Source organism: Notechis scutatus, chromosome 2 (genome assembly GCF_049901735.1).
Source record: "Notechis scutatus isolate UNSWTSFEM ecotype Mainland chromosome 2, rNotScu1.2, whole genome shotgun sequence".
Lineage (NCBI taxonomy): Eukaryota > Metazoa > Chordata > Lepidosauria > Squamata > Elapidae > Notechis > Notechis scutatus.
In genome coordinates, this window is record NC_142010.1 from 15,524,331 (window position 1) to 15,549,166 (window position 24,836).

The following is a 24,836-nucleotide window of genomic DNA, read 5'->3' on the forward strand; positions in this document are numbered from 1 at the left end:
AACACGTGCTTTGCTCCCGCGGGAAGAATCCGTGCGCATGCTCAGTTCCCTCCTGCAAGGAAAGCGGAACGGATCTGGGCGGGAGTGCAGGGATGATGGATATGAGAGGAAGAGACTCCTCTCTGTCGGAGAAAGGCTTCGGGATCTCCAGAGGCGGCAGTTCCTCCATCTTCCTCTCCAACAACCGTCTGTGGTGATGGAGAAAATCTCTCTGGAGGATTTAAACTCGTTCCCCTCAAGAATAGTCTCCCTGAAGTCTTGGCAGAGATTGGTCAAATCCTCTCAGAAATGAGGACCATGAGTCTCTTGGAAACACAACTTTTGTCTTCTGGTTCTTGCAAACTCTAGCCTGAAGGGACACAAGCAGGGAAGCCACAGCCAGGAAAATTGAGATTTCTAGTGTTTTTTATTTATATATTACAATATATACACCTGTCTTTCTCAAATTATTGGTTCTGGGAGCCTAAGAATAATTGGGAACACCAAGTGGCAACTTGTGACAAAGAAATCAATCCTGAAGGGAAAAAAAACAGTTTCTAAATGAAAAAAAAAAGCTCAAACTACTGGATGTCCCAGAAATTTTGCCTCACACATTGAGACTCCTTTAAAACTGTAGAAAAAGTGGAATTGCAAAATGAAGTAAAAAATTGAAAGGGAATATAAACCTCAAATACCATGAAGTGAAAAAAATAAATCTTATTCATGTGTTGAGGAGGGAATTCACCTCAGGAAATGTGACAAGGAAGCTTATGATCTTTGGAGAATTTAAGGCAAGGGAAAATATTTAGATCAGTAAAGAGAAAAAGATTTGAAGGAAAGGAAAGGAAAAGATTTGAACTTTGATATTCAGGCATAAGACCTGAAGACACCATTGTCTTCATCTGGATCTGGAGCTAAAAGTGCGGGTGAAGGTGGGAGTGAAAATTTAAATGGAGAAGTGTTTAAAAAGCAGTTTTGAAAGAATGGAGTTAACTTTTATTTAGTTAACTTCATTATTTTCATTTCTTTGTTCTCCAGTTTGACCTGGAACCATTAAGGTGCAATATTTGAATAAACATCTTCAACCCAGGAGCCTCTGAAAGTCTGAAATATGCCCCCAATCAAAGCTTTCAAACATAATAATGTATTAATTTTTAAGACAACCAGGAGAAAGAGATTATATTTGTTAACCCACACCATCAAACGTAGACTTTTTGTAGCCCTTGTTACATCATAGAAAGGAAAAGGGCCCCAATGCTTGAGAAAAACAATCTCATCCATTTCAGGGGCTTCTCATCATTCTGCCTCCTTTTTTGTCAAAGGAAATTTCATCCTGAAACTCTTCACACTCAACATGGGCTTCTATGTGATTATTGTCTAATGTCAGTCCTTTGTCCAAAAAAAGGTCCCAGCTTCTGCATTTATACTGGTTGACTCAGATCTCAGTTCTTCACAGTAGAAGCAAGTTGTACTAGTTTTCTTGCATCTTCACATCCAGAAGGAAGTTCCCATTCTCATTTCTGTGTGTTTGGTCAGGAAGGACAGAAGTAATTTCCTGAAGTATTTTTTTTTTTCATACTGTTTTATTTTGGTCCTCACAGATTTCCAAAGATCTTCCTTCTTGCTTGATCATTTGTAATGTCAGCACACTGGAGTTGTTTTCATTCTCATCCTCTTGAATATTCCTAACTTGGGAGAAAAAGAAAAACAAAAAAGGAAAGAATTGTAAGATTATGAAAAAGGAAAGAAACCATGGGAAGTGTCTGTGGATCAGATGAATTTCCACCTGCATGTCTGCTACAGTGGAAGAAAGACTAATCGAGCTTTGTCTGGAAGAGATGCATCCAAGAAATGCAGTTCCTTCTGCTGTTTGAGAAAGCAGCACTTGTTAAAAGTGTGTCCCTCTAAGACCGTGACGGCGAACGTATGGCACGTGTGCCACAAGTGGCACGCAAAGCCATTTGTGCTGACACATGAGCCACAGGCAAACTTACCTCACTGCGCATGCATGCACCTCATAGCTGATTTGGCCTCCCAGAGGCCAAAAAAGGCTTCAAACCAGCTGTGAGGAGCAGTGAAGGTAAGGGGTGGCGTAGGGGGGATTGCACGCACATGCGCAGGGAGCGTGGGTGAGGCGCATTGCATTCTGGGTGCTCGAACATGAGTGCGTGCGCACTAGTGCACGCACAATTTTTGACACAGGAGCCGAAAAAGGTTAGCCACCACTGCTCTAAGAACCATGAACTGGAAAGTGGGATAAACGTAAACTTAAGAAAAAAAAAAGTACTGATGTGCAATAGCAATAGCCATTTTCAAATGGTACTTTCAAAAATCATTTCATAATGATTCATAATTAAGAAATCAATTTTTATATAGTCAAGGACCAGCATAAAGAGGGTTGGATATTCTCAATTAAGCATAATAATTATTTAAAAGGTAACAATTAGAACAGACATGCCCATGCTTTTTTCCCTTTGGTAAATTCATCTCCTGGTGCCATCAGCTGTGAGGGTCAGGCTTAAAAAAATGTCCCTTCATTAGTTCAGCATACACAAATAGGAAATGCACAGATTTAATCAATTAAATCAAAAATTGCCATAAATTCTCACCCAAATGGATCTGTGTATGGGAAATTAGGCCATCCCTTGTCCTGAAACTCTTTCCACACTCTGCACCCTTGTCCTCTGTATGGATCTTTTTGTGTCTTATAAGAGATGACTTTTGACAGAAGCACTTTCCACACTCCATGCATTTATATGGCTTCTCTTCCAAATGGATCCTTTTGTGTCTCATAAGAGGTGCCTTTTCACAGAAGCCCTTTCCACATTCCATGCATTTATAAGGTTTATCGCCTATATGGATTCTTTTATGAGAAGTAAGATTACTGCTTTGAGTAAAAGTCTTTCCACATTCCATGCATTTATATGGCTTCTCCCCTGCATGGATTCTTTTATGGGAATTAAGATTACTTTTGGTAGTAAAACTCTTTCCGCACTCTAAGCAGTTATATGGTTTTTCCCCAGTGTGGATCCTTATATGTTTCGTAAGGGATGCATTCTCGAAAAAGCTCTTTCCACACTCTGGGCATTTATAAGGCCTCTCCCCACTGTGCATCCTTTCATGGGAGGTAAGATTGCCCTGTTGACTGAAGGCCTTTCCACACTTGGCACATTTATATGGCTTCTCCCCTGTGTGGATCCACTTATGGGAAGTAAGTTGGCTGCTATTAGTGAAAGTCTTTCCACACTCCATGCATTTATATGGCTTTTCCCCTGCATGGATTCTTTTATGGGAATTAAGATTACTACTAGTACCAAAACCTTTCCCACACTCCAAACAATTATATGGTTTTTCCCCTGTGTGGGTCCTTTTATGCTTTGTAAGCGATGCGTTTTCAGAGAAGGTCTTTCCACACTCTCGGCATTTGTAAGGCCTCTCCCCACTGTGCATCCTTTCATGGGAGGCAAGATTACCCTGTTGACTGAAGGCCTTTCCACACTCCAAACATTTATATGGCTTCTCTCCTGTGTGAATCCTTTTATGGGAAGTCAGTACACTCCTTTTAATAAAGTTTTTCCCACACTCCACACATTTATATGGCTTCTCCCCTGTGTGGATCCTTTTATGGAAAGTAAGGGATCCACATCTACTGAAATTCATTCCACATACTCTACATTTATATGGCTTCTCCCCCGTGTGAATCCTTTTATGGGAAGTAAGATGACTGCTCTGAATGAAGGTCTTTCCACACTCTCTGCATTTATATGGCTTTTCCCCTGTGTGGATCCTTTCATGTTTCAGAAGGGATGAATTTTCACAGAAGCCCTTTCCACATACACTGCATTTATATGGCTTCTCCCCTGTGTGGATCCATTTATGGGAAGTAAATTGACTGCTTCTCCTGAAACTCTTCCCACACTCCAAACATTTATATGGCTTCTCTCCTGTGTGGATTCTTTTATGAATAGTAAGAGAACCATTTTCACAGAAGCTTTTTCCACAGTCCATGCATTTATATGGCTTCTCTCCTGGGTGAATTTTTTTTTTAGATGTACCGGATCCCTTTTTATGACCAAAAGACCAAGTGCAACTTAATTTTTTCCCATTGTCTCTTTGCACATGAGCTTGTCCTTTGGTTTGCATTGGATAGTGTTCATTTACATCTAATTTATTTTTTAATTGCCGCACACGTTTCTCAAAATGTTTCTTCTTTGTTTTCCCTTCTTGGGCAAGAAAGTCTTTCATCAGAGCCTCAATGGAAGATAAGCTTCCCTGATTCCAATTATTTAACAGTTTTTTCTCATGGCTTCCTAGTTGCATTTGCATTGGTTGGTTCTTCTGCATTCCGTCTCCAGAGCTCATCATTGGGAATGGTTCCCCAGAATCTTTACTCTCCTGCCCATCATTACCTTCAAAGGAAAAGAGAAATGACAATGAAAGCAAGCTTAGAGAAAAATATCAAGCTATAATCCAACCTCCTGCCTGTTTCAGGAGATCTTACACCGTTCCAGACAAATGGCTGTCCAATCTCTTATTGTCAAAGTGATGGAGCTCCCACAGCTTCCAGAGACAAGCTGTTCTGTTTCATTTTATTTTTATTTTCTAATTATCTGTACATATTCAAATCTCCCCTTGAGTTAATTTTGAGTGGAGCAAGACACAGGAAACACCTACGTATTAGGAAAAAACCTAAAATTTATTGGAAGGTAGCCAATTCCAGCAAGGACTTATAAAAACTACTTTGCTACTACTATTGAACTACTACTATTCATTTGTCTCTTAGCGAAATCAAATCCTTGCAGGAAAAAGAGTTATTCAATTAACTCTAAACAGCATATTTGCAATGGAAAACTAGCCCATTCACCCTAAATGGCTCGGGATAGATTGGAACAGAAAGAAGTTATTAACCCAAAAGCCTAAATACCACCACCTGTTTACAACACAGTCCTTTCAGCAGTTCCAAAAAGAACACCCATTCGCACCATTCAAGTGACTAGGGGCCCAGATAAAGCTCCAAGTGGCCTCAATGACTTCAAGAAAGAATGCTAATCACCAGGCAAGTGCAAGGTCTACAAATCCTTCAGTCAGAACTGAAGAAGCTTCTTGGATGAGAAGTGAAATGTCAATAAGGAAAAACAAAGAAAGTCCAGCTGTCTCCTGAAAAAGCACCTTTGGGACAACCACGGCCTGGATGACTGATAATCTCCCTAGACACCAAAAGCCTAAAGCAAGGGTGTCAAACTCAAGGTCCGGGGGCCAAATCTAGCCCATGGGATGCTTAGATCTGGCCCGCAGGACTGTCCTGGAAACAGCGAAGGACCGCTGTATATATTATATAGTACAGGTAATATAGGTGTGATTTTTATGCTTAGATTTGTTTACTGCCCATTTTTCATGTGATGGAGTAGAGCAGCTACTAAACCCAAGGGTTAGTTTTTTATTGACACGTAAGAAGGGTTACTTTTTTTACTGATGCTGAAGGGTTTCTTAGTGATATGCTGAAATAGAAATGAAAACAAATCATCAGATTAGAAATGGTACAGAATTCTTCTAAGCAAGAAGCCAATGACTTTTTTTCCTTCCTCAGAGCAGAAGAACAGACCTTTTTCCTTCTCCCTCACAAGAGATAATACATGGTTGGAGAGTTTTAATTTTAAAAAATAGCTGATGACATCAGACTACAAAATGTATTCCCAAACTCTATGATAGGGGAATAGCAAACCCATACATAGAGAGGCCACATTCCTTTGATTTTCCAGCATGACTTCCCAATGCAGAACTTTTTGGTGAGCATCCAGCTGAGACCACTCCTCCTCGGAGAAATATACAGCCACCTCTTCATAAGACACTGGACCCTCCTGAACAAGAACAAAAACAATACAAAAATCTGCCTTATTCTGTAGAAATTCCTAAAGCATAGATAATAATTTTTTAATCAACATAATATAAATTCTGCAGGACTTTTAATGCCAGTCTATTGCCTAGTATCTGTCTGTCTGTCTGTCTGTCTGTCTGTCATAATCCATCCATCCATCCATCCATCCATCCATCCATCCATCCATCCATCCATCCACCCACCCATCCATCTATCTATCTGTCTGGAGTCTTAGTGGACAATCAGCTAAATATGAGCCAGCAGTGTGCAGCAGCAGTCAAAAAAGCTAATGCAATCCTAAGTTGCATTAACAGGGATACAATCAAGATCAAGTGAGATACTAATATCACTCTATAAAGCATCCAGTTTTGGTCACCACATTATAAAAAAGATGTTGAGACTCTAGAAAAAGTACAGAGAAGAGCAACCAGGATGATTAGATTAAATTATATGAAGAACGGTTACAGGAACTAGACATGGCTAGTATAGTGAAGAGAAGGACCAGGGGAGACATGATAACAGTCTTCCAATATTTGAGGGGCTGCCACAGAGAGGAGGGGGTCAAGCTATTTTCTAAAGAAAATGTTCCTTGTCTGTAGGAATAATGGATGGAAACTGAACAAGGAGAGATTTAACCTGGAAATAAGGAGAAACTTTCTGACAATGAGCACAATCAACCAATGGAACAGAAGTTGCCCTTGGAAGTTGTGGAAGCGCCATCACTTGAGATTTTCAAGAAGAGATTGGACTGCCATTTGTCAGAAATGGTGTAGGGTCTCCTGCTTAGGCAATGGGTTGGACTAGATGACCTACAAGGTCCCTTCCAACTTTAATTATCTGTTATCTATCTATCTATCTATCTATCTATCTATCTATCTATCTATCTATCTATCTATCTATCTATCTATCATCTTAACATGAAAAAGAAAACACACCCTCTTTGTGTTCTATGGTTTTACCTATCAGAACATAATAAAAATCATCTGGTCCTTAGCAGTTCTTAAAGATGGTTAAATACAATCTCAGATGAACATGACATATTACACCATGCAATAATTTATTGTACAAAAAGAAGTTGTATGTGAACAAATAAGTACACACTACAATTCAATAGTGTGTATAATCATCTTTAGCGGCAATAACTTGAGGTAATCTTATGGCTTTAACCGTCTCTCACATCATTGAGAAATTTTGGCCCACTCTTCTTTACAACACTGCTACAGTTCATTGAGGTTTTGGGGCATTTATTTATGCACAGTTCTCTTTTGAGTTTCTGTTGAGGTCTGGACTTTAACTGGGCCATTGCAACATCTTGATTCTGTTGTAGATTTTCTGGTGGACTTGGGATCATTGTCCTGTTGCATGACTCAATGTCAACCAAGCTTTAGCTGTCAAATAGATGGCTCCCCATTTGATTCTAGAATACTTTGGTATACAGAGGCAACTCGGTGACTGCAAGGCTGCAAAACAAGCGCAAATCATCACCAATCCACCACCATGCTTGACGCTTGGTATGAGATGTTTGAGCTTATACGCTGTGTTTAGTTATAGCCAATTTTGGACTTCTCTGTCCAAAGGACAGTGCCCTTGTGATTTGTTCAGGTGCAACATGTTGTGGTTCACCAGCAGCCTGTGCAGACAGTAGCAGAATCGGACAGAACAGGGACCAATCCAGGAGTCTGGGGAGGACTCGGATGAGGGCCCTGTGTTCGATACAGAGATGGGCCCAGGACTATCTGGGAATTGTGTGCTGACTCCGGAGCCTCCAGAATCTGGCAGCAGCGAGGCAGAGGAACAAGGGGAGCTTGTTCCCAGTGCACATGTGCGCAGAGCTGCCAGAAGGCACAAGCAGCTAATGCAAAAGGGGTGACTCAGGAGTAAGGCTTGGATGTGATTGCCCCTCTCATAAGGTATAAAGGAAATGCAAAGGAGAAATCTTTGCAGGAAGCAAAGTTGTTCACTCTGTTCGGATTAAACCTTGAATCCCTGTGTGGACTTTGTATTCCGTTTGGCTTTTTACAGTTAATTTGGCACTTTAGTTGTTGGCAGCAATTCAAAGGAGATAAAGGTGAGTGCTTATCTCGAGAGAGTTGTTTGGACTAAGCGTGTGCTTAATTACGGTCTAAGGAAGCCTTGGTCAGAACACAACATTTCAAACCTAAGCAGTGATGCCATATTCTTTTTAGAGAGAAGACAATTTATCCCGGTAACCTTTCCAAACAAACCATACTTGTTCAGTCTTTTTCTAATTGTATTGTCATGAACTTTAACATTTAAGATGCTAACAGAGGCCTGTGGAGTCTGAGATGTAACTCTTGGATTTTTTGCAATTTCTTTGAGCATTGCAAAGTCTGACTTTGGGGTGAATTTGCTGGGATGTCCACTCCTGGGAAGATTGGCAACTGTCTTGAATGTTTTCCATAATCTTCCTCACTGTAGAATGATGGACTTTAAATTGTTATAACCCTTCCCAGACTGATGGGCAGCAAAAACTGCTCTTCTAAGATAACTGCTGATGTCTTTACTCTTTGGCTTTGTGTGAACACATACCTCAATAATGGAGACCAGCAAATTCCTAAAACTTTGATTTAGGATTATAGAGATAGTCACACTTGCTGATGATTGCCTCTTCCTATCTTATGGAAGCAATAAGATTGTTCTTATTTTTTTCACACACTCCATTTGGGCTTTCTTTTTCTAAAACAAATATAAACAATTGGCAAATCAAATAAATAAATAAATAAAATAAATAAAAATAAATGATGACATCATATGATGTGTTGTTGTTCATCTGAGATTGTATTTATCTGCTTTTAAGAACTGATAAGGACCTGATGACTTTTATTATGTCCTGATATGTACAACTATAGAATTCAAAGAAGGTATACTTTCTTTTGCGCATCTCTCTCTCTCCCCTCTCCCTCCCTCTCTTTCTCTCAAAGGTTAAACTAGAAAAGTGAGATTTAAGAGCTAGCCTTTAAAACAATTTCCTAGTGATAATTTAAGAGTAGAAAATACGAACCCCGGGACCCAAACAAACAACTTCAAAGAAAACTAAGCTGACTGATAGCAACTTGAATCTTCTATTCTCCTTTCCATGTTGCTCAGGAAAACACAGATAATCTAGTTCTAGCCCAACAAAACAGACAATTGTAAGAAGAAAGTGCTTTGTACAACAGATTCACTTCCTGAAGGAAAGGAAATATATAAATCTAATAAATTATTTCCCCCCTCTTACTTGAGTTGGAAGTTCAACCATTGTTTCATCTCCATCATAAAGAGCAGAAAACTTCATTTGAGTCTTCCCTGTAAAGGATACAGAAGTTTAAAATACAGTACATAATTAAAGGAAAAGGATGAGATCTTCTATATCAGAGGTCTCATTCTCGCGGCCCGCGGGCCAATTGCGGCCCGCAGGACGATATCCTGTGGCCCCTACTGTGATATGAAAGTATAATATTAGTGCGTTCTCCATGCCTTGCTAGCTAGCTAAACACTTCTATGTGCGGCCCAGCCTCACCCAGACTCTGCCTCCAGTGGCCCCCAGGTAAATTGTGTTTAAGACCCCTGTTCTATATGATAGATGAAACATAAAGATGAGGCAGCTGAGATCTCTCTGGGTAATAGGAGGACCTTGGATTACCTCCTGAGATGTCCTGACTTGGATCTTCCTGAGATATCCTCCCGCAAAGCAGCTCCTGAGAGGGATTTGATAGATTACTCCTTCCCTCAGGATCTCTGATCTCCAGAGCAAAGGACTTGAAGTAGGAGGGAAGAGGGAAAAAAAGCAGAATTAATGGACATCATACAACATGAAGTCGATTACTGTTCTCTGAACACAACTTCAAAGTCCCCAGTGTCAACAAGGAGGCAGTAAAGAAAGGAACCTCTGTCCTCAATTGATGATATCTAGTTTGTGTAATGAAACATCTGCAAAAAAACAAGCAAGTTCAGAAAGCACCAATAACCCCCTCATTTCAACCCCGAGTTACAAATATTCTCCTTTATTGGTAATTTATCTATTATGATGGATAATGAATGATGTCCTAGTGTGATATAGCCACATTTTGAGTGTGAGAAAAATCTGGAAGGAAAAGAGAACACAAACACATTGTTTATTCCCTTTTGGAGTCCTAAGATAAAGGTCTCTCACCTTGACCTGCTCCTTCTGCTCCTCCACCTGGCTCAAGAGGAAAGCTTCTGCCAGGGCCACTGCCTGGGAAGAGGTCTCTGCTCCACACTCCCGCACCCATTTCTCCATTTCTGGGGGCAGAAGGAACAGGAGCTGTTCCAGAACAACCAGGTCCATCATCTGTGCTTTAGTGTGTATTTCTGGTCTCAGCCATCGCCTACAAAAGTCGTGGAGTCGGCTGCAAAGTCCTCGGGGACCCTCAGCTTCCTGGTATTGGAGGCCCCTGAGGTTCCAGGGCTGAACTTCTGAATGCATGATGGTTTCTTCCTCCATGATCTTCTGCCCAATTCTTGCCCAGACCTCCTCCCAGCACCCAGGCTGAACAGATAAAAGGCTTTTTCCAACTCTCTCACTTGCTAAAGTTTGTGTCTCCATGTTTTCTCTATCCTGTAACACAACTCCAAATGGGTCTAAGGAATCTTGAAGATCTCCAAATGCCTTTTCATTCATAGGACCGATCCTATAGCCACTGGAATAACCACAGAAGGCCATTCGGCACTCTTTTCCCAACAGATATTTTTACATGTCAAGAAGTTCAAATGGTTTCCAGTTTCTGTATTTGAGATGGGGGAAAAAAATCCAAGAATTAGAAAGTGGATACTTTAACCATTGAACAATATTATATCCTCACAGAAGGAAGTATTTTTTCTAAACTGGAATAAAATTGCAGTGGGGTTGAGCAGATAGATCCTTTTTTGTGCGTGTATATGTGTATTTGTGTGAGTGAGGTACACTATTTTTTCTTATAAGGATTTCCAATCTATATTTACCTCCAAGGAATATTCACACAACCTGCCAAACCCAAAACAGGTGAATAAACCATGGAAGCTCAATACAAGTAGTCCTCGAGTTACGACACATTTGAACCCAAAATTTATGTTGTTAAGTGAAACATTTAAGCCAGTTTCCCCCATTTTACAATTTTTTTTGCCGGAGTTGTTAAGTGACTCACTGCATTTGTTAAGTTAGTAGCATGGCCATTAAGTGAATCTGGATTCCCCATTGATTTTGCTTGTCAGAAGGTCGCAAAAAGCTGATCATATGATCCTGGGACACTGCAACGATTGCAAATGAGTCAGTTGCCAAGAATCTGCATTTTGATCATGTAACCATGGAGATGCTGCAATGGTTGTAAAGTGTGAAAAGCAGTCGTTAAGTCACAGTCATAACTCATTTTTTTTTCAATGCTGTTGTGATTTGAATGGTCACTAAATAAACTGGTATAAGTTGAGGACTACTTGTACACATTAAATGAAATGCCAGAAAATGACCCTGGTTGAGGATGCCCGGTTTCCCTTCTTCAGGGTGTCTCCCTCTTGACCCGCAAGCAGATTCACACAACCAAGCTGGTCATCCCAGCACAAGGCCGAGGTCGTATTCCCCCACCTCCCCGCAGCAGGGTCGGGAATGAGGCAGCTGGAGAGGCCATCCCGCTTCTCTCCCCCACAGGAGACAGGATCGAGCCCTCGGGGAGCCGGGTGCGAATCCTTCCTCCTCCTCTTCGCCCGGCTTCTCTCCTCTCCTGCTGGGCCTCCGCAAGGCCGACTCTTCCCTACCCCCACTCGGGCTCTTCCCCGACCCAGGTAAGAGAAGGGGTCCCTGCCGCCTTTCTGGCATCCCCCTGCATGGAGAGGGCGGCTGAGGAGTATGAGACCCGGGGTTGAAGCCGAAGGAGGCCGGACGCGGATCTCTCCCTCCTCCACCTCCCTTTGCACGGGAAGAGCCCCCCTCTCACCCGGGGCACGTCTGGATCACGCCCCGCCAGACTCTCCCGCAGTCTCTCCGCCTCCCTGCGGAGCCCCAGGGGTTAAGCAGGGCGAGTGCGAGATCCTAGAGAGGCAAGCGTTTGTGATGTCACGACTCCTCTGGAAAGCCAGCTGTGACGTTCGGTTTCCTATGGACCAATGGGGAAGCGCCTGACGTTCCTTTTGCAACCCTGGTGGATTCTGCGCAAAATGACAGGGATGCTGCAAGGGCGGGAAGGAGGAGCCCTCTTTGAGGGGAGGCTGAGGCAGGGATAACGGGCATGAGAGTAGCAGTAAAGAGACTTCTCGTTGGTTGCCTGTCAGAGAAAAGCGGTGGTGCCTCCTGAGGAAGGGGAAATTTTCCTTCCGGGAAAATAAGAGATTTCTGTCAGTTTTTATTTCTTTAGTTCGATATACACAGCTGCCCTTCTCCAACTCTCAGCTCTGGGTGCCTAAGAATAATTGGAAACACCGAGTGGCAAGTTGTGACAAAGGAAACAATGGTGGAAAAAAAGAAATATCGAAGGAAACCCAGCTGCAAATTAAAGAAAAAGCTCAAACTGGTGGATGCTGCAGAAATTTTACCTCACAACCAGGCTCCTTCTAATATAATTACTTTATTTCTACTTTAAATCCATATCCAACATTCTATTTTAGCAGATGAACATAACTGGAAGGGATCTTGTAGGTCATCTAGTCCAACCCCTACCCAAGGAGGAGACCCTACACCATTTCTGACAGATGGCAATCCAGTCTCTTCTTGAAAGCTTCCAGTGATGAAACTCCCACAACTTCTGAAGGCAACTTCTCTTCCATGGGTTGATTGTTCTCAATGTCAGAAAATTTCTCCTTATTTCTAGGTTGAACTGCTCCTTGATCAGTTTCCAAGAAAGTATTTTTAAGAAAGTTTCTGGAGAAAGTTACATCCGTTTAGACAGAGGGAGGGAAGAGCCAGGAAATGGTATTCAGCCATGTTCTGTAGAAGAAAATAACCGTTTTGGGTTATTTCTAAACTGGTATTAGGATTGCCATGGTACAGAACTGGCAAGTCCTATGTGTGTTTGTATCATACAGAATTTTAGGCTTTATTATTGGCTTTTCCCCCAGTAATTTTATTGAAGATTGTATTATACAAAGTATATTGTACAGAAATATGTTTAAAAAAATTAAAACTGCAGAAGATAGAAAAACAAATTTTCTTCTTCTAGTCCCCCCAATAATCAACACTAAAGACTTATCACTTTTAAAATACAGCTAAACACTTCTTCAGTCCATATCTCACCTTATTTCCAATCTCTAAATATTTATCCCTCCATATTAATCAGCAAAAGTCCAATAAGAGCTATCTGAAATAATAACATAGGTATTATGTACTATATTTATTATAGGTAGTCCTCCATCTATGACAACAATTGGGACCAAAATTTCCATCTTTAAGCGATGTGGTCACAAGGCATTACTGCATCTGTTAGAAATAACAATTGTAAGAGGACTCTGCAAAAGAGGGAAAGTTTAAATTGTGGGAAGTGTCGGTTGAATTTCTGTCTTCCTGCCTGCTATAGTGGAATAAACATAGTAAAGCTTTGTCTTGAACAGCTGCATCAGGGAGCTCCTTCTATTGGGGAGGCAGCATCTGTTAAATGACTGCCTATTTGCAGTCTAATTGGACAGCATAATTCTTCACTCTACATTCTTCAATAAATATTGTCTTAATGAAAGAAACATGTAAGTTATTCTGCTATAGAAATGTTGGTAAGACTTATTGAGAACCAACTTTCTATGTTTCATTTTGCTAACAAGATCCACTCTCATAAGAATTTGTTTTTCTCACAATGCGCAATAGCATTCAGAATCTTAAGATGAAAATACCTTGGCCATTTTTCACACTTATAACCTTGCAGCATCCCCATGGTTGTGATCAAAATTCAGAAGCTTGGCAAATGACTCATATTTATGACAGTTGCAGTATTCTGGGGTCACAGAATACTGTGATCTTTGCAACCTTGGGAAGCCAGATTCACTTAACAACGGTGTTCCTAACTTAACTGCAGCAATTCACTTAACAACTGTGGAAAGAACTGAAATAAAATGGGGTAAATTTCATTTAACAAATGTCTCAATTAGCAACTAAGATGTTGGGTTCAATTGCTGTCATAAGTTGAAGACTACCTGTATTCATAATTAAAACAGCATGTGCCCGTTTTTATTTTCATTGGTAAATTCATCTTTCTGGGGCTGCCATTTGTGAAGATCAGACTCAAAAATACTTTCCTTTCCTTTTTGTTTTTTGTTAGTCGGGAAGTTGTGTCCAACCCATTGTGACCCCATGGACAACATCCCTCCAGGCCTTCCTGCCCTCTACCATCCCCCTGGGGTCCATTTAAAATCACACTAACTTCTTCAGTGACTCCAGCCACCTCATCTCTGCCGTCCCCTTCTTCTTTTGCCCTCAATCATTCCCAGCACTAGGCTCTTCTCCAGTGAGTCCTTCTCATTGGTGGCCGAAGTATTTGATTCCTAGTTTAGTATATGTCAATAGAAAATGTATAGATATTCCTGTTTATGAACAGGTTATGTTCCAAGCTATTCTTAAGTCTGCTTTGTTTATAAATCCAAACAAACATTAAAAACATGTACAGCCCAGTTCTTACCTTACATAAGCAGTAGGATTATGATGAAACCTTACAATAATATAAGCTCATACTTCAGAGCTGAAAGGGCGCATTTCTCCACCTTCTTGAAGAAATGGTCCAGTGAATTTTTGGTGATAGCCTTCATCTTTTCTTTTTTCCTCATACACTACAGCACTATATTTGCACCATTGGATAGCTACAGACACCTTGGTAAAATGCTCAAAACAGTCCTGCATTTCAAACAATTACAGTGCTTTCTTGGTCAAGCTGAATCCCTCTGCCATCAGCTTGGTCTGGCATCTCCAGAGGTTTAATCATTTTCTCTTGCTTTCACTGGTTTTATAACTTCATGAGGTTGCTGTTGAAGAGTTCTTCCATATGCGTAGCTAACAATTAGTTAAAGACCTTTTCCAGGTCAAGATGAAGATCCTTGATGAAAGCAATCAAGTTGCTGACAATGCCGTGACTGCCCTATCCACCTCTTCAAACCTTTGAAAGTCATGAACAAACTGAAGACATAGACATTTCCACATCCTATTCATATTCGTAGGAGTAACCTTGATGACAGGCTGCATCAATATTCTTGACAGGTTTTTAGATGTCATAGGACATCCAAAACTGGCACACGGTCATCTGAACTGCCTGCTGAATATGCAGCATAATTAGGTTACTACAACCCACAATCCATAGTGGTAGAAGGAAAGTGGTGTTTGGAGGCAGATACCCAACCTTCATGTTCAGATGGAATTTGTCCAAATAAGCTGGATGAGCCAAGACATTATCCAAAATGAGAATCTTGAAGGCAATGTTTTTCTCGTGGCAATTATCTTTATACTTCTAGGATAAGTGAAAAAACAACTCTTCCAAGATTAGAAGGATGACACAAGGTTTCTTTTTAGTTTCCCACACAACAAAGTGAGATTTTAAGATGTTCTTGAGACTTCACAGGTTCTCAGAATGATATAGCAGCAATTTTAGATCACCAGAAGTGTTGCTCACTTGGCAACATAGTCTTGTCTTTTGCAGCTTTGCATCATCATCTCTTCTTTGCTGATAAAAGTTTTGCCTGGCACTTTTTTCCCTAATAAAAGCCCCATTTCATTCACACTGAATATTTGCTGAGGCAAATAACAATTTTCCTCAATTTCATCGAGGGTTTTTTGGAATTCCTTGGTTGCATTCTCATCCACACTTGCCACCTCGCCACTCACTTTCACATTATGCACAAGCCTTAAAATGCAGGAACCACCCGTGTCTTGCAACAAACATGTATTCAGCAAAACTTTCACCAATCTTTTGTTGCAAGTCATGGAATAAGCTCTAAGCCTTCTGGATCAGCATTAAGCTCAGAGACATACATCACTGATGCTATCTTTGCTCTGCATGCAGAGTAGCTTCTCTCTCTCTCTCTTCCGTCACTTTTCCACTCCTTTTGGTTACTGTGGATTGCATAGGCACATGAACCATTGACATGTTCTATGATCTTCTCTTTGTTCTTAATGATCATTACGGTACTTCAGTAACAAGCCACATTCCCTATCTTATGCCCCACTCTATTTTCTTCAGCATCTCCATCTTCATTGGATTGTCATGGATTGGAGCTCTCTGCACTACTCCCTTCCCCATTACCACTCAATTCCACACATTCAGTACCTACAGGTCACACCAGTCATCAAACTATTAAACAATGAACAGTAAGCAATCAAAGCGGCAAGTAAGGATTACTTTAAAGCACACCACATATACATGCAATGTACGACAAACTAACCCTTTCCCACCTTCTCCAGCCATCTGTGACCTTCTAGGTTGGAGTTGCACGTTTGTATTACTAAAAGTTTGTAACTCTAAAGTTCATAAGTAGGGAAATGTCTGTAGTTTTAACACTAAATCTGAAATGTACATATATTCTCTTTCAAATGGATCTGTGTATGGCAAATTAGGTCATTGCTTCGCCTGAAGCTTTTTCCACATTCAAAACATTTATATGGTTTCTCCCCAGTGTGGATCCTTTTATGGAAAGTAAGGGAACCACTATGACGGAAGCTCTTTCCACATTCTCTGCATTTATACGGTTTCTCCCCTGTGTGAATCCTTTTATGTCTCAGTAGGGACCCATTTTCACAGAAGCCCTTTCCACACTCCACACATTTAAATGGCTTCTCCCCTGTGTGTATTCTTTTATGTTTCATAAGGGATGCATTTTCACAGAAACCTTTTCCACACTCCCCACATTTATATGGCTTCTCCCCCAAATGGATCCTTTTATGGAATGTGAGAGAACCACTATGAATAAAGCTCTTTCCACACTCTCTGCATTTATATGGTTTCTCCCCTGTGTGGATCCTTCTATGGGAAGCAAGGTGACTGCTCTGAATAAAAATCTTGCCACACTCTAGGCATTTATATGGCTTCTCCCCTGTATGGATCCTTTTATGGGAAATAAGTTTACTCTGTTGGCTGAAGCCCTTTTCACACTCCACACATTTATATGGTTTTTCCCCTGTGTGGATCCTTTTATGTCTCATAAGGGACCCATTTTCACAGAAACCCTTTCCACACTCTATGCATTTATACGGCTTTTCCCCTGTGTGGATCCTTTTATGTCTCATAAGGGACCCATTTTCACAGAAACCCTTTCCACACTCCAGGCATTTATACGGCTTTTCCCCTGTATGAATCCTTTTATGTCTCATAAGGGACCCATTTTCACAGAAGCTCTTTCCACACTCCAGGCATTTATACGGCTTCTCCCCTGTATGGATCCTTTTATGGGAAGTAAGATGACTGCTATTAGTAAAGCCCTTTCCACACTCTCTGCACGTATACGGCTTCTCCCCTGTATGGATCCTTTTATGAGAAGTAAAGGAACTCCTTCGACAGAAGCCTTTTCCACATTCAAGACATTTATATGGCTTCTCCCCGGTGTGGATCCAGTTATGGGAAGTTAGTTGACTGCTATTAGTAAAAGATTTTCCACACTTCACACATTTATATGGCTTCTCTCCTGCGTGGATTTTTTTATGAGAAGTATGTTGACTTCTATTAGTAAAGCTCTTTCCACACTCCAAACATTTATATGGCTTCTCCCCTGTGTGGATCCAATTGTGGGAAATAAGTTGACTGCTATTTGTAAAGTTCTTTCCACACTCTGTGCATTCATATGGCTTCTCTCCTGTGTGGATCCTTTTATGAGAAGTAAGATGACTGCTATTGGTAAACCCCTTTCCGCACTCTCTGCATTTGTATGGCTTCTCCCCTGTGTGAATCCTTTTATGGGAAGAAAGATGACTGCTCTGAATAAAGCTCTTTCCACACTCCGCACATTTATATGGCTTCTCCCCTGTGTGAATCCTTTTATGTTTCACAAGCGATGCATTTTCACCAAACCCTTTCCCACACTGTCTGCATTTATATGGCTTCTCCCCTGTATGGATCCATTTATGAGATGTAAGGGAACGGCTCTCACTGAAACTTTTTCCACATTCCATGCACTTATATGGCTTTTCCCCAGTGTGGATCCAGTTATGGGAAGTAACTTGACTGCTTCTTTTGAAGCTCTTTCCACATTCCAAGCATTTATATCGCTTCTCTTCTGCATGGGTCTTTTTACAAGATGTAAGAGACCCATTTTCATGAGGAAGGGTGAAAGCCCAATTGTAATTGTTTCTATTATCTCTGCATATATAATCTTCTCTTTTGGGTTCTGTTGAATTGTGTTCGTTTACTTCTAATTTGTCTTTCAAAAGGTTTACATTTTTCCCAGTATATTTTTTCTTTATTTTTCCTTGTTGAACAAGAAAGTCTTGTATCTGAGTTTCAATGGAATATGAGCTTTCCAGATTCCAATTATTTGTCTGGTTTCTTTCATGACTTTCTATTTCCATTTGAATTTCAGACTTCTGTGTTTCATCTCCAGCATTGAACACTTGGAATGGTTCCTCGGTATCTTTATTCTCTTTGCTGTTATCTTCAAAGGAAAAGAGAAATGAAAATGCTAACTAAGTTAGGGAAAAAGATCAAACTGCAAGAAATCTTATGAATTTCCTAATCATACTTTGACAGGTTCCAATATATTATAGTATGTTTGTTTATAATTATCCATACATATTTAAATATCACCCAGAGTCAACTTTGAATTAAGGAAGAATCACATAAACATCTGAGGAGGTATTAGGAAAAATCTAATAATTATTGGAGGGGTCAATTCCAGAAGCAACTTGTAAGAACTACATCGATTTTGAAACAAGTATTTTTCTTCCCACCCAAACTATCTTCCTTTTACTATTCATTGTTCCCCAAATTAAAGAAACATGGTATTTTAGTGAATTTTAACTTTTAAAAAAGAAGATATTAACCAAAAATATGAAACAAAAAAGTCAAACAGAATTGATGTTAAGAGTTAGGGTATGTTAAGACAGGAGAAATCAAAATTGTTGGAGAATATTCCTGTGACAAAAATGAATGTGTGGCCTAGAATTATGCTTTTGTTTCAAGCAATACATATTTTGACAAGTGATGTAGCATTTAAGCAATGGCAGAACGATAAGTCTAGGTTTGTATGGCAAGGGAAAAGCTACAGACTGAATATCAAATTCTCTAAGACGCAGAAGAAACAGGATTTGGTCTGCCCAATTTGAAACTGCACCTTGTGACCTGCTATTTGGTTTGGATGAAAGATTGGGAATTGCTGAGAAATAAGGTAGTTTTAGAACTAGAAGTGCATGACCTAAAGTTTGGATGGCATGGATTTTTATGTTATGATAAAGTTAGAATTAATCTAGATTTTAAAAACCATGAAGTCAGAAATTTTTAGAATATGGAGCAGATGCAAACCCAGACTGTCTGTAAACACCTTGACAGCTCTGGGCACAGAAGAGAAGCAACAGGCGAAGACAAATGGATATTATGGCAAGAGTGTTAGAACTTCAACAAGGAGAATACCAAATGAAATCAACAGAGTAATTGACAGCAGAAGGATATAGTTGTCAGCTGTTTTCATATTGTCATACTGTCAAAAATTCAAGATAGATAAAAGTACCTACAGTATTCAACAACATAAGAGAATTTGAGTCATAATTATGAAGAATGAACATGTAATCGTTAAAACCTATAAACAGGTTAAAATGTATGATAAAATGGGCAAAGTTTTGTCATAACATATAAATGTAACAATGGGAAAATATGTGGTTGAAAGGAGTGAAATGTAAATTATGTAATAATCTGGCAAGCTAGAAAATTTTGATGTCGAGAATTTTAAAGATCAATACTGAACTGAAATTAGAACACTTTCTATTGGTACTAATAAACCTACAGCTAGAAAACAGAACTATGATAACTGTAGCAACACTATTATATTCATAAAGAGGGAAGGACTCTGAAAAAATTACAATGGAGGAATGATTGAAGATGGCAGAATTAACAGAGATGGCTAAATCGAGTCCTTTGATCTGGGAAAAGACAATATCTACATTTATTAGAGACCAAAAACCTCTGATGGACTTTTAGCTGAAAAAAGATAAAAACTCAGTTTATGATTTATGAGTTTGAAGAGTACAAAGGATAAATTTTGGAAAGATGATGATGTAACCTTAAGCGATAAAGGCTGTAATACAGTATAAAATATTATATAATATATAATAATTGCATTTATAACCACTATTACAAGAAGATTGGAAGCCACTATATTATTACTTTTTCATATTTTTTCCTTTTTTCCTTTCCCCTTCTTTCTTGATATTTTTTCTTATTCACTTATTACTTTATTTTCTTGATTTTTGCTTCAGTATTTGCATTGTTCTTATTCTGATATTTTTAATAAAATTTGAAAAATAAAGAAGTAGCTGACGGCATTTAACTACAGAATGTCTTCCTAAAGACTATATTGGGGAGAAGCAAACACCTTACCCAGAGTTCCTATGATTTTTTTAATTTTATCATACTTCTTTCTTATTCAGTAATTTCATTATTCTATCTCAGGGGTGTCAAACTCGCATCATGTGACATATTATGACTTTTCCCACTAAACTGGGGGTGGGCGTAGTCAACAGGTGGCGTATCTAGCTCATGGGCCACGAGTTTGAAAACCCCCACTCTAACTTCTTTATTTCCTCAAAATTTGTATTGTTTTTATTCTGATAAAATTTCTTGCGTCGTCTTACCCAAAGAGGCCACATTCCTATGGTTTTCCAGCATGACTTCCAAATGGAGCACTTTTTGGTCAGGATCCAACTGAGACCACTCCTCCTTGGAGAAATACACAGCCACCTCCTCAAAGGACACAAGGCCCTCCTGAACAGGATAAAAAAACAGAACAGGTCCAGGAGAATATGCAGCATCTATCCTGTGGTTCACACAAGTTCCCAAAGCAAAGATACGCACTGTTAAATGGCTGTGCTTGGTAGTATTCTAAAGTAGGGTTGGCAAAGAGGACAGGGCCAAAAGGCAGTGACTGAAGAAATACATTGGGCAAGTTTTATCAACTTTTGATAAATTGATTCTGGTACACATTCAGGCCATTCAGTGAAAGTATCACGACTTCCCTTCTGGAACTATCTATTTTCTATCTATATCATCGATAGATCACTGTAACTATCCACCCATTCACCCATCTCACATCAAACATTCTGAGTGTCCAGCGCGACTTGCAGATAGGCCTTGGAAACCCTATCTACCAATCCTTCCTGTGTTGTGTATGTGTGTTAATTCTTTCTAGCATTTCAGCAAAAGGCTTTTGGTGTCAACTTGAATCTTCTATTCTCCTTTCCATGCTGCTTAAGAACAAGAAAATATCCAAGCCAAAACAAGAGGGAATAATAGAAGGAGACAGTGCTGTATACACCAGTATGACTTCCTAAAGGAAAGGGAGGATAGAAATTTAATAAATTATTTTCCTGCTCTTACTTCAGTTGGAGGTTCAACCACTGTTTCAGCTCCACCATAAAGATCAGAAAATTTCATTCTATGTTTCTCTGTGAGGAAGACAGATATTAAAATGCACAATTAACAAAATAGGAGTAGGTACTCTACACAAGAGAAGACTAAAAGAAGATAAGATAGAAAGGATCTCTGTGGGAAATGGGAGACCTTCATTACCTTTTGAGGTATCCTGACTTGGATCTTCCTGAGGGTTCCTCCTGAAAAGCAGCTCCTGATGGGGATTTGATGGATTACTCCTCCCCTCAGGATTTCTGATCTCCACAGAGGACTTGAAATAGGAGGAAGGAGAAAAGAAAAATGAACTGACAGCAAACAACATGAAGTGGATTATTGTTCTCTGAACAAAATATCAAAGCTCCTAATATCCATCAGTGAGGCTGAGGGAGAGCTAGGTACAGTGGCCTAGAGGTGGAGTTCTAGCCTCACAATCAGGAGGCTGTGAATTTGATCCTAGGTAGAGGCTAATATTTGAAATAGACTCTTCTGCTCAAGCAGGGGAGTTGGACTAGATGACCTCCAAGGTCCCTTCCAACTCTGTTATTCTATGATTAGATCGATGTTCTACAAGAATTAATAAAATATCAATATTATTATTATTGTAATAGATCATGGGTGTCAAACTCGCCACATCCCGTTGCTGTCACATGTTTTTCCCCTTTGATTTATGATTTGATTTATAATAGATAGATAGGTAGATAAATTTATTGTCATTGTGCTCAGGAACCTGAGAACAACGAAATAAGGTGCTCTTTCGCAACATACAACTAAACAACACCAAAAGACATATACAAATAACAATATAAAACAAATTAAAACAGATAACAATTAAAAACTGTACAACCAGGATATATATATGTTAAGACCACCAGATTCATAACTCTGCATTTAACCTGATCACAGCACTTGGGTGAAAGCTATGTTGAAATCTACTTGTCCTGGCTTTCAGCACTCTATATCGTCTTACTGATGGTAGGATCTCAAACATCGGGTGGCCTGGATGCGAAGGGTCTCTCAAGATCTTTTGTATCTTCCTTCTACATCCCATGTTGTACAAATCCTCCAATGAGGGAAGAGGACATCCGCTGATCTTTTGTGCCCTTTTTATCACTCTTTGGAGTGCCCTTTTCTCCGCCTCTGTACAACTCCTAAACCACACACAGAGGCAATAAGATAAAATGCTCTCTATAGAGCTTCGATAAAAGGCAAGCAACAGACTCTCTCTTTGCGGAGCTGGGATGGGAAAGGCCTGTGTGTGACGCATCCGGCCTGCACCAGTTTGATACCCATAACAGATTAATCAGCATTCAGTTAGGAGGACAATATGTGTATACATGTTAATACTTTTTTAATGTACTTTTTTCTTTTTAATGTTTTTTTAATTGGTGTTTTGTATTTTAACCTTTTTTTAATAAAATAGAAGTATATTAAAAAAAGAATTAGTAAAATGTCTCCAAGTAGTCTGAATGACAGAGACTTCTGGGAGGGAGGGGTGAAGAATTTAAATCCATTATTTACTCCCTTCTGGAGTAAAGTTCGCTCACCTGCAACTTGACCTGTTCCTTCTGCTTCTCTGCTTGGCTCAGGAGGAGGCCTTCTGCCAGAGCCACCGCCTGGGAGCTGGACTCTGCTCCACACTCTCGCACCCAACTCACCATCTCTGGGGGAAGGAGAACCAGGAGCTGCTCCAGAACAACCAGGTCCAGCATCTGAGCTTTGGTGTGTTTTTCTGGTCTCAGCCATTGTCTACAAAAGTCGTGGAGACGAGTGCAAAGTCCTCGGGGACCCTCAGCCTCCTGGTATTGGAGGCTCCTCAAGTTCCAGGGCTGAATTTTTGAAGAGATGATGGTTTCCTCCTCCAGAATCATCTGCCCAGTTCTTGCCCACATCTCCCCATAGATCCCAAACTGTCCAGCAGAAGAGCCTTTTCCAGTTCTTTCACTTGCTAAAAGTTTTGTCTCCGTTCTGTCTCTCTCCTCTAATGTAACTCCCATTGGGTCCAAGGGATATTGCGGATCTCCAAATGCCTTTTCATTCATAGAACTGATCCTACAGTCACCGGAATGATCGCAGGCGGCCATTCAGCTTTTTTTCTCCAAGAGATAATTTTACCTGCGATGAAGTCCAAAAGGCTTCCAGTTCCTGTACCTGCGATGCAAAAAAATATATATCAAAAAATCAATCCCAAGAATTAGAAAGTTGGAGAATTTAACAATTGAGCAACAGTCATCCCCAGGGAAGAAAGTATTTTTGTAAACTGTTATAGGACTGCAGTGGCATTAAACAGATAGGTCCTCTTTCATGCATATATGTGCATATTTGTGTGAGCATTGTGCATTATTTTTCCTTACAAGAAAGGACTTCCTTTTTAAAACCTAGATCTATATCTACCTCCAAGCAGAGTTCACACAACCTGCCAAACCCCCAAAAGGTGAACAAATCATGGAAGTCCAATTCACAATTTCACATCCAATAAAATGCCAGGAAATGACCCTGGTTGAGGATGCCCCATTTCCCCTTCTTCGGGATTCACACAACCTGAATCAGAACCACAAAGGGGTCATCCCAGTGCAGAGCCGAGATCCTCCCCCCACCCTCAACAGAGCCGGGAAAGAGGCAGCTGGAAGCCGGCCCGCTTCTCTCCCCCTCCGGAGACAGGATCAGGCCCTCGGGGAGCCGGGTGCGAGTCCTGCCTCCTCTTCGCCCGGCTTCTGTACTCTCTTGCTGTGCCTCCGCAAGGCCGACCCTCTCCTTCCCCCACTCGGGCTCTTCCCCGGACACAGGGCGGGAAGGAATCCCCGGATCCCCCTCCCCACTTTCCTGGGATCCCCGGTTGTTCTGCTGCTGCTACTCTGCAGCTCCGCTTCCCCCTGCATGGAGAGGGCGGCTGAGGAGCATGGGATCCGGGATTGACCCTGCAGTAGGGCCGGGCACGGGTCTCTCCCTCCTTCTCCACCCTTTGCCTGGGAAGAGCCCCTCCCCTCACCCGGAGCACGTCTGGATCTGCTCTCTGCTAGACTCTCCCGCAGCCTCTCCGCCTCCTGCGGAGCCACAAGGGTTAAGGAGAGCGAGTGCCAGAGTCTAGAGCGGAAAGCGTTTCTGATGCCATTCCCTTCTCAGCCGTAACCTTCGCCCTCCAGTGGCCCAATGGGGGAAGTCCCTGGTGTTCCCTTCTTTTGGCAGAGGGCGGCCCCTGGTGGATTTTCTTTGTAATGCCAGGAGACCCTGCAAGGGCTGGAAAGAGGACTGGATGGAGGTAGAGGGGAGCAAAGCACATCTTGGCGTGAGGGGAGGGCAGGGACGATGGACATGGGAGTAGAAGAAAGGCCACTCACAAGGATTCTCTGCCTGAGAATTCTCCAGAGGTAGCAGCTTCTCCATCTTCCTCTCCTTCATGTCCAGGAACATCTGTGAAGATGGAGAAAAATCTCTCTGGAGGATCAAAACTCACTTCCCTCAAGAACAGCTACCCACCAAGG

The 24,836-nt window shown here is 40.8% G+C and overlaps 1 protein-coding gene across 6 annotated transcripts; it reads right to left on the bottom strand.

Moving 5' to 3' along the window:
- Positions 1-1,542: 1,542 nt before the first annotated feature.
- LOC113427512 (uncharacterized) lies at positions 1,543-24,675 on the bottom strand. Of its 6 annotated transcripts, none has more exons than XM_087953417.1 (7): positions 22,902-24,333; positions 21,517-21,628; positions 21,325-21,392; positions 20,583-20,712; positions 16,325-18,391; positions 2,589-4,088; positions 1,543-1,668 (listed from the first exon to the last, which is right to left on the bottom strand). In XM_087953417.1, the coding sequence occupies exons 1-7, from the start codon at positions 23,436-23,438 to the stop codon at positions 1,553-1,555; spliced, it is 4,530 nt and encodes a 1,509-aa protein (XP_087809543.1). In that variant the 5' UTR covers positions 23,439-24,333; the 3' UTR covers positions 1,543-1,552. The 6 variants fall into 6 exon arrangements, 5 of the variants coding, with proteins under 5 accessions (XP_087809543.1, XP_087809541.1, XP_087809540.1 ...); XM_087953415.1 differs by lacking the exons at positions 16,325-18,391; positions 20,583-20,712; positions 21,325-21,392; positions 21,517-21,628; positions 22,902-24,333 and adding exons at positions 5,708-5,837; positions 9,093-9,160; positions 9,498-9,612; positions 10,008-10,599; positions 11,782-11,929 and having other exon boundaries at positions 2,589-4,388; XM_087953414.1 differs by lacking the exons at positions 16,325-18,391; positions 20,583-20,712; positions 21,325-21,392; positions 21,517-21,628; positions 22,902-24,333 and adding exons at positions 5,708-5,837; positions 9,093-9,160; positions 9,498-9,612; positions 10,008-10,599; positions 11,782-11,925 and having other exon boundaries at positions 2,655-4,388.
- Positions 24,676-24,836: the final 161 nt, after the last annotated feature.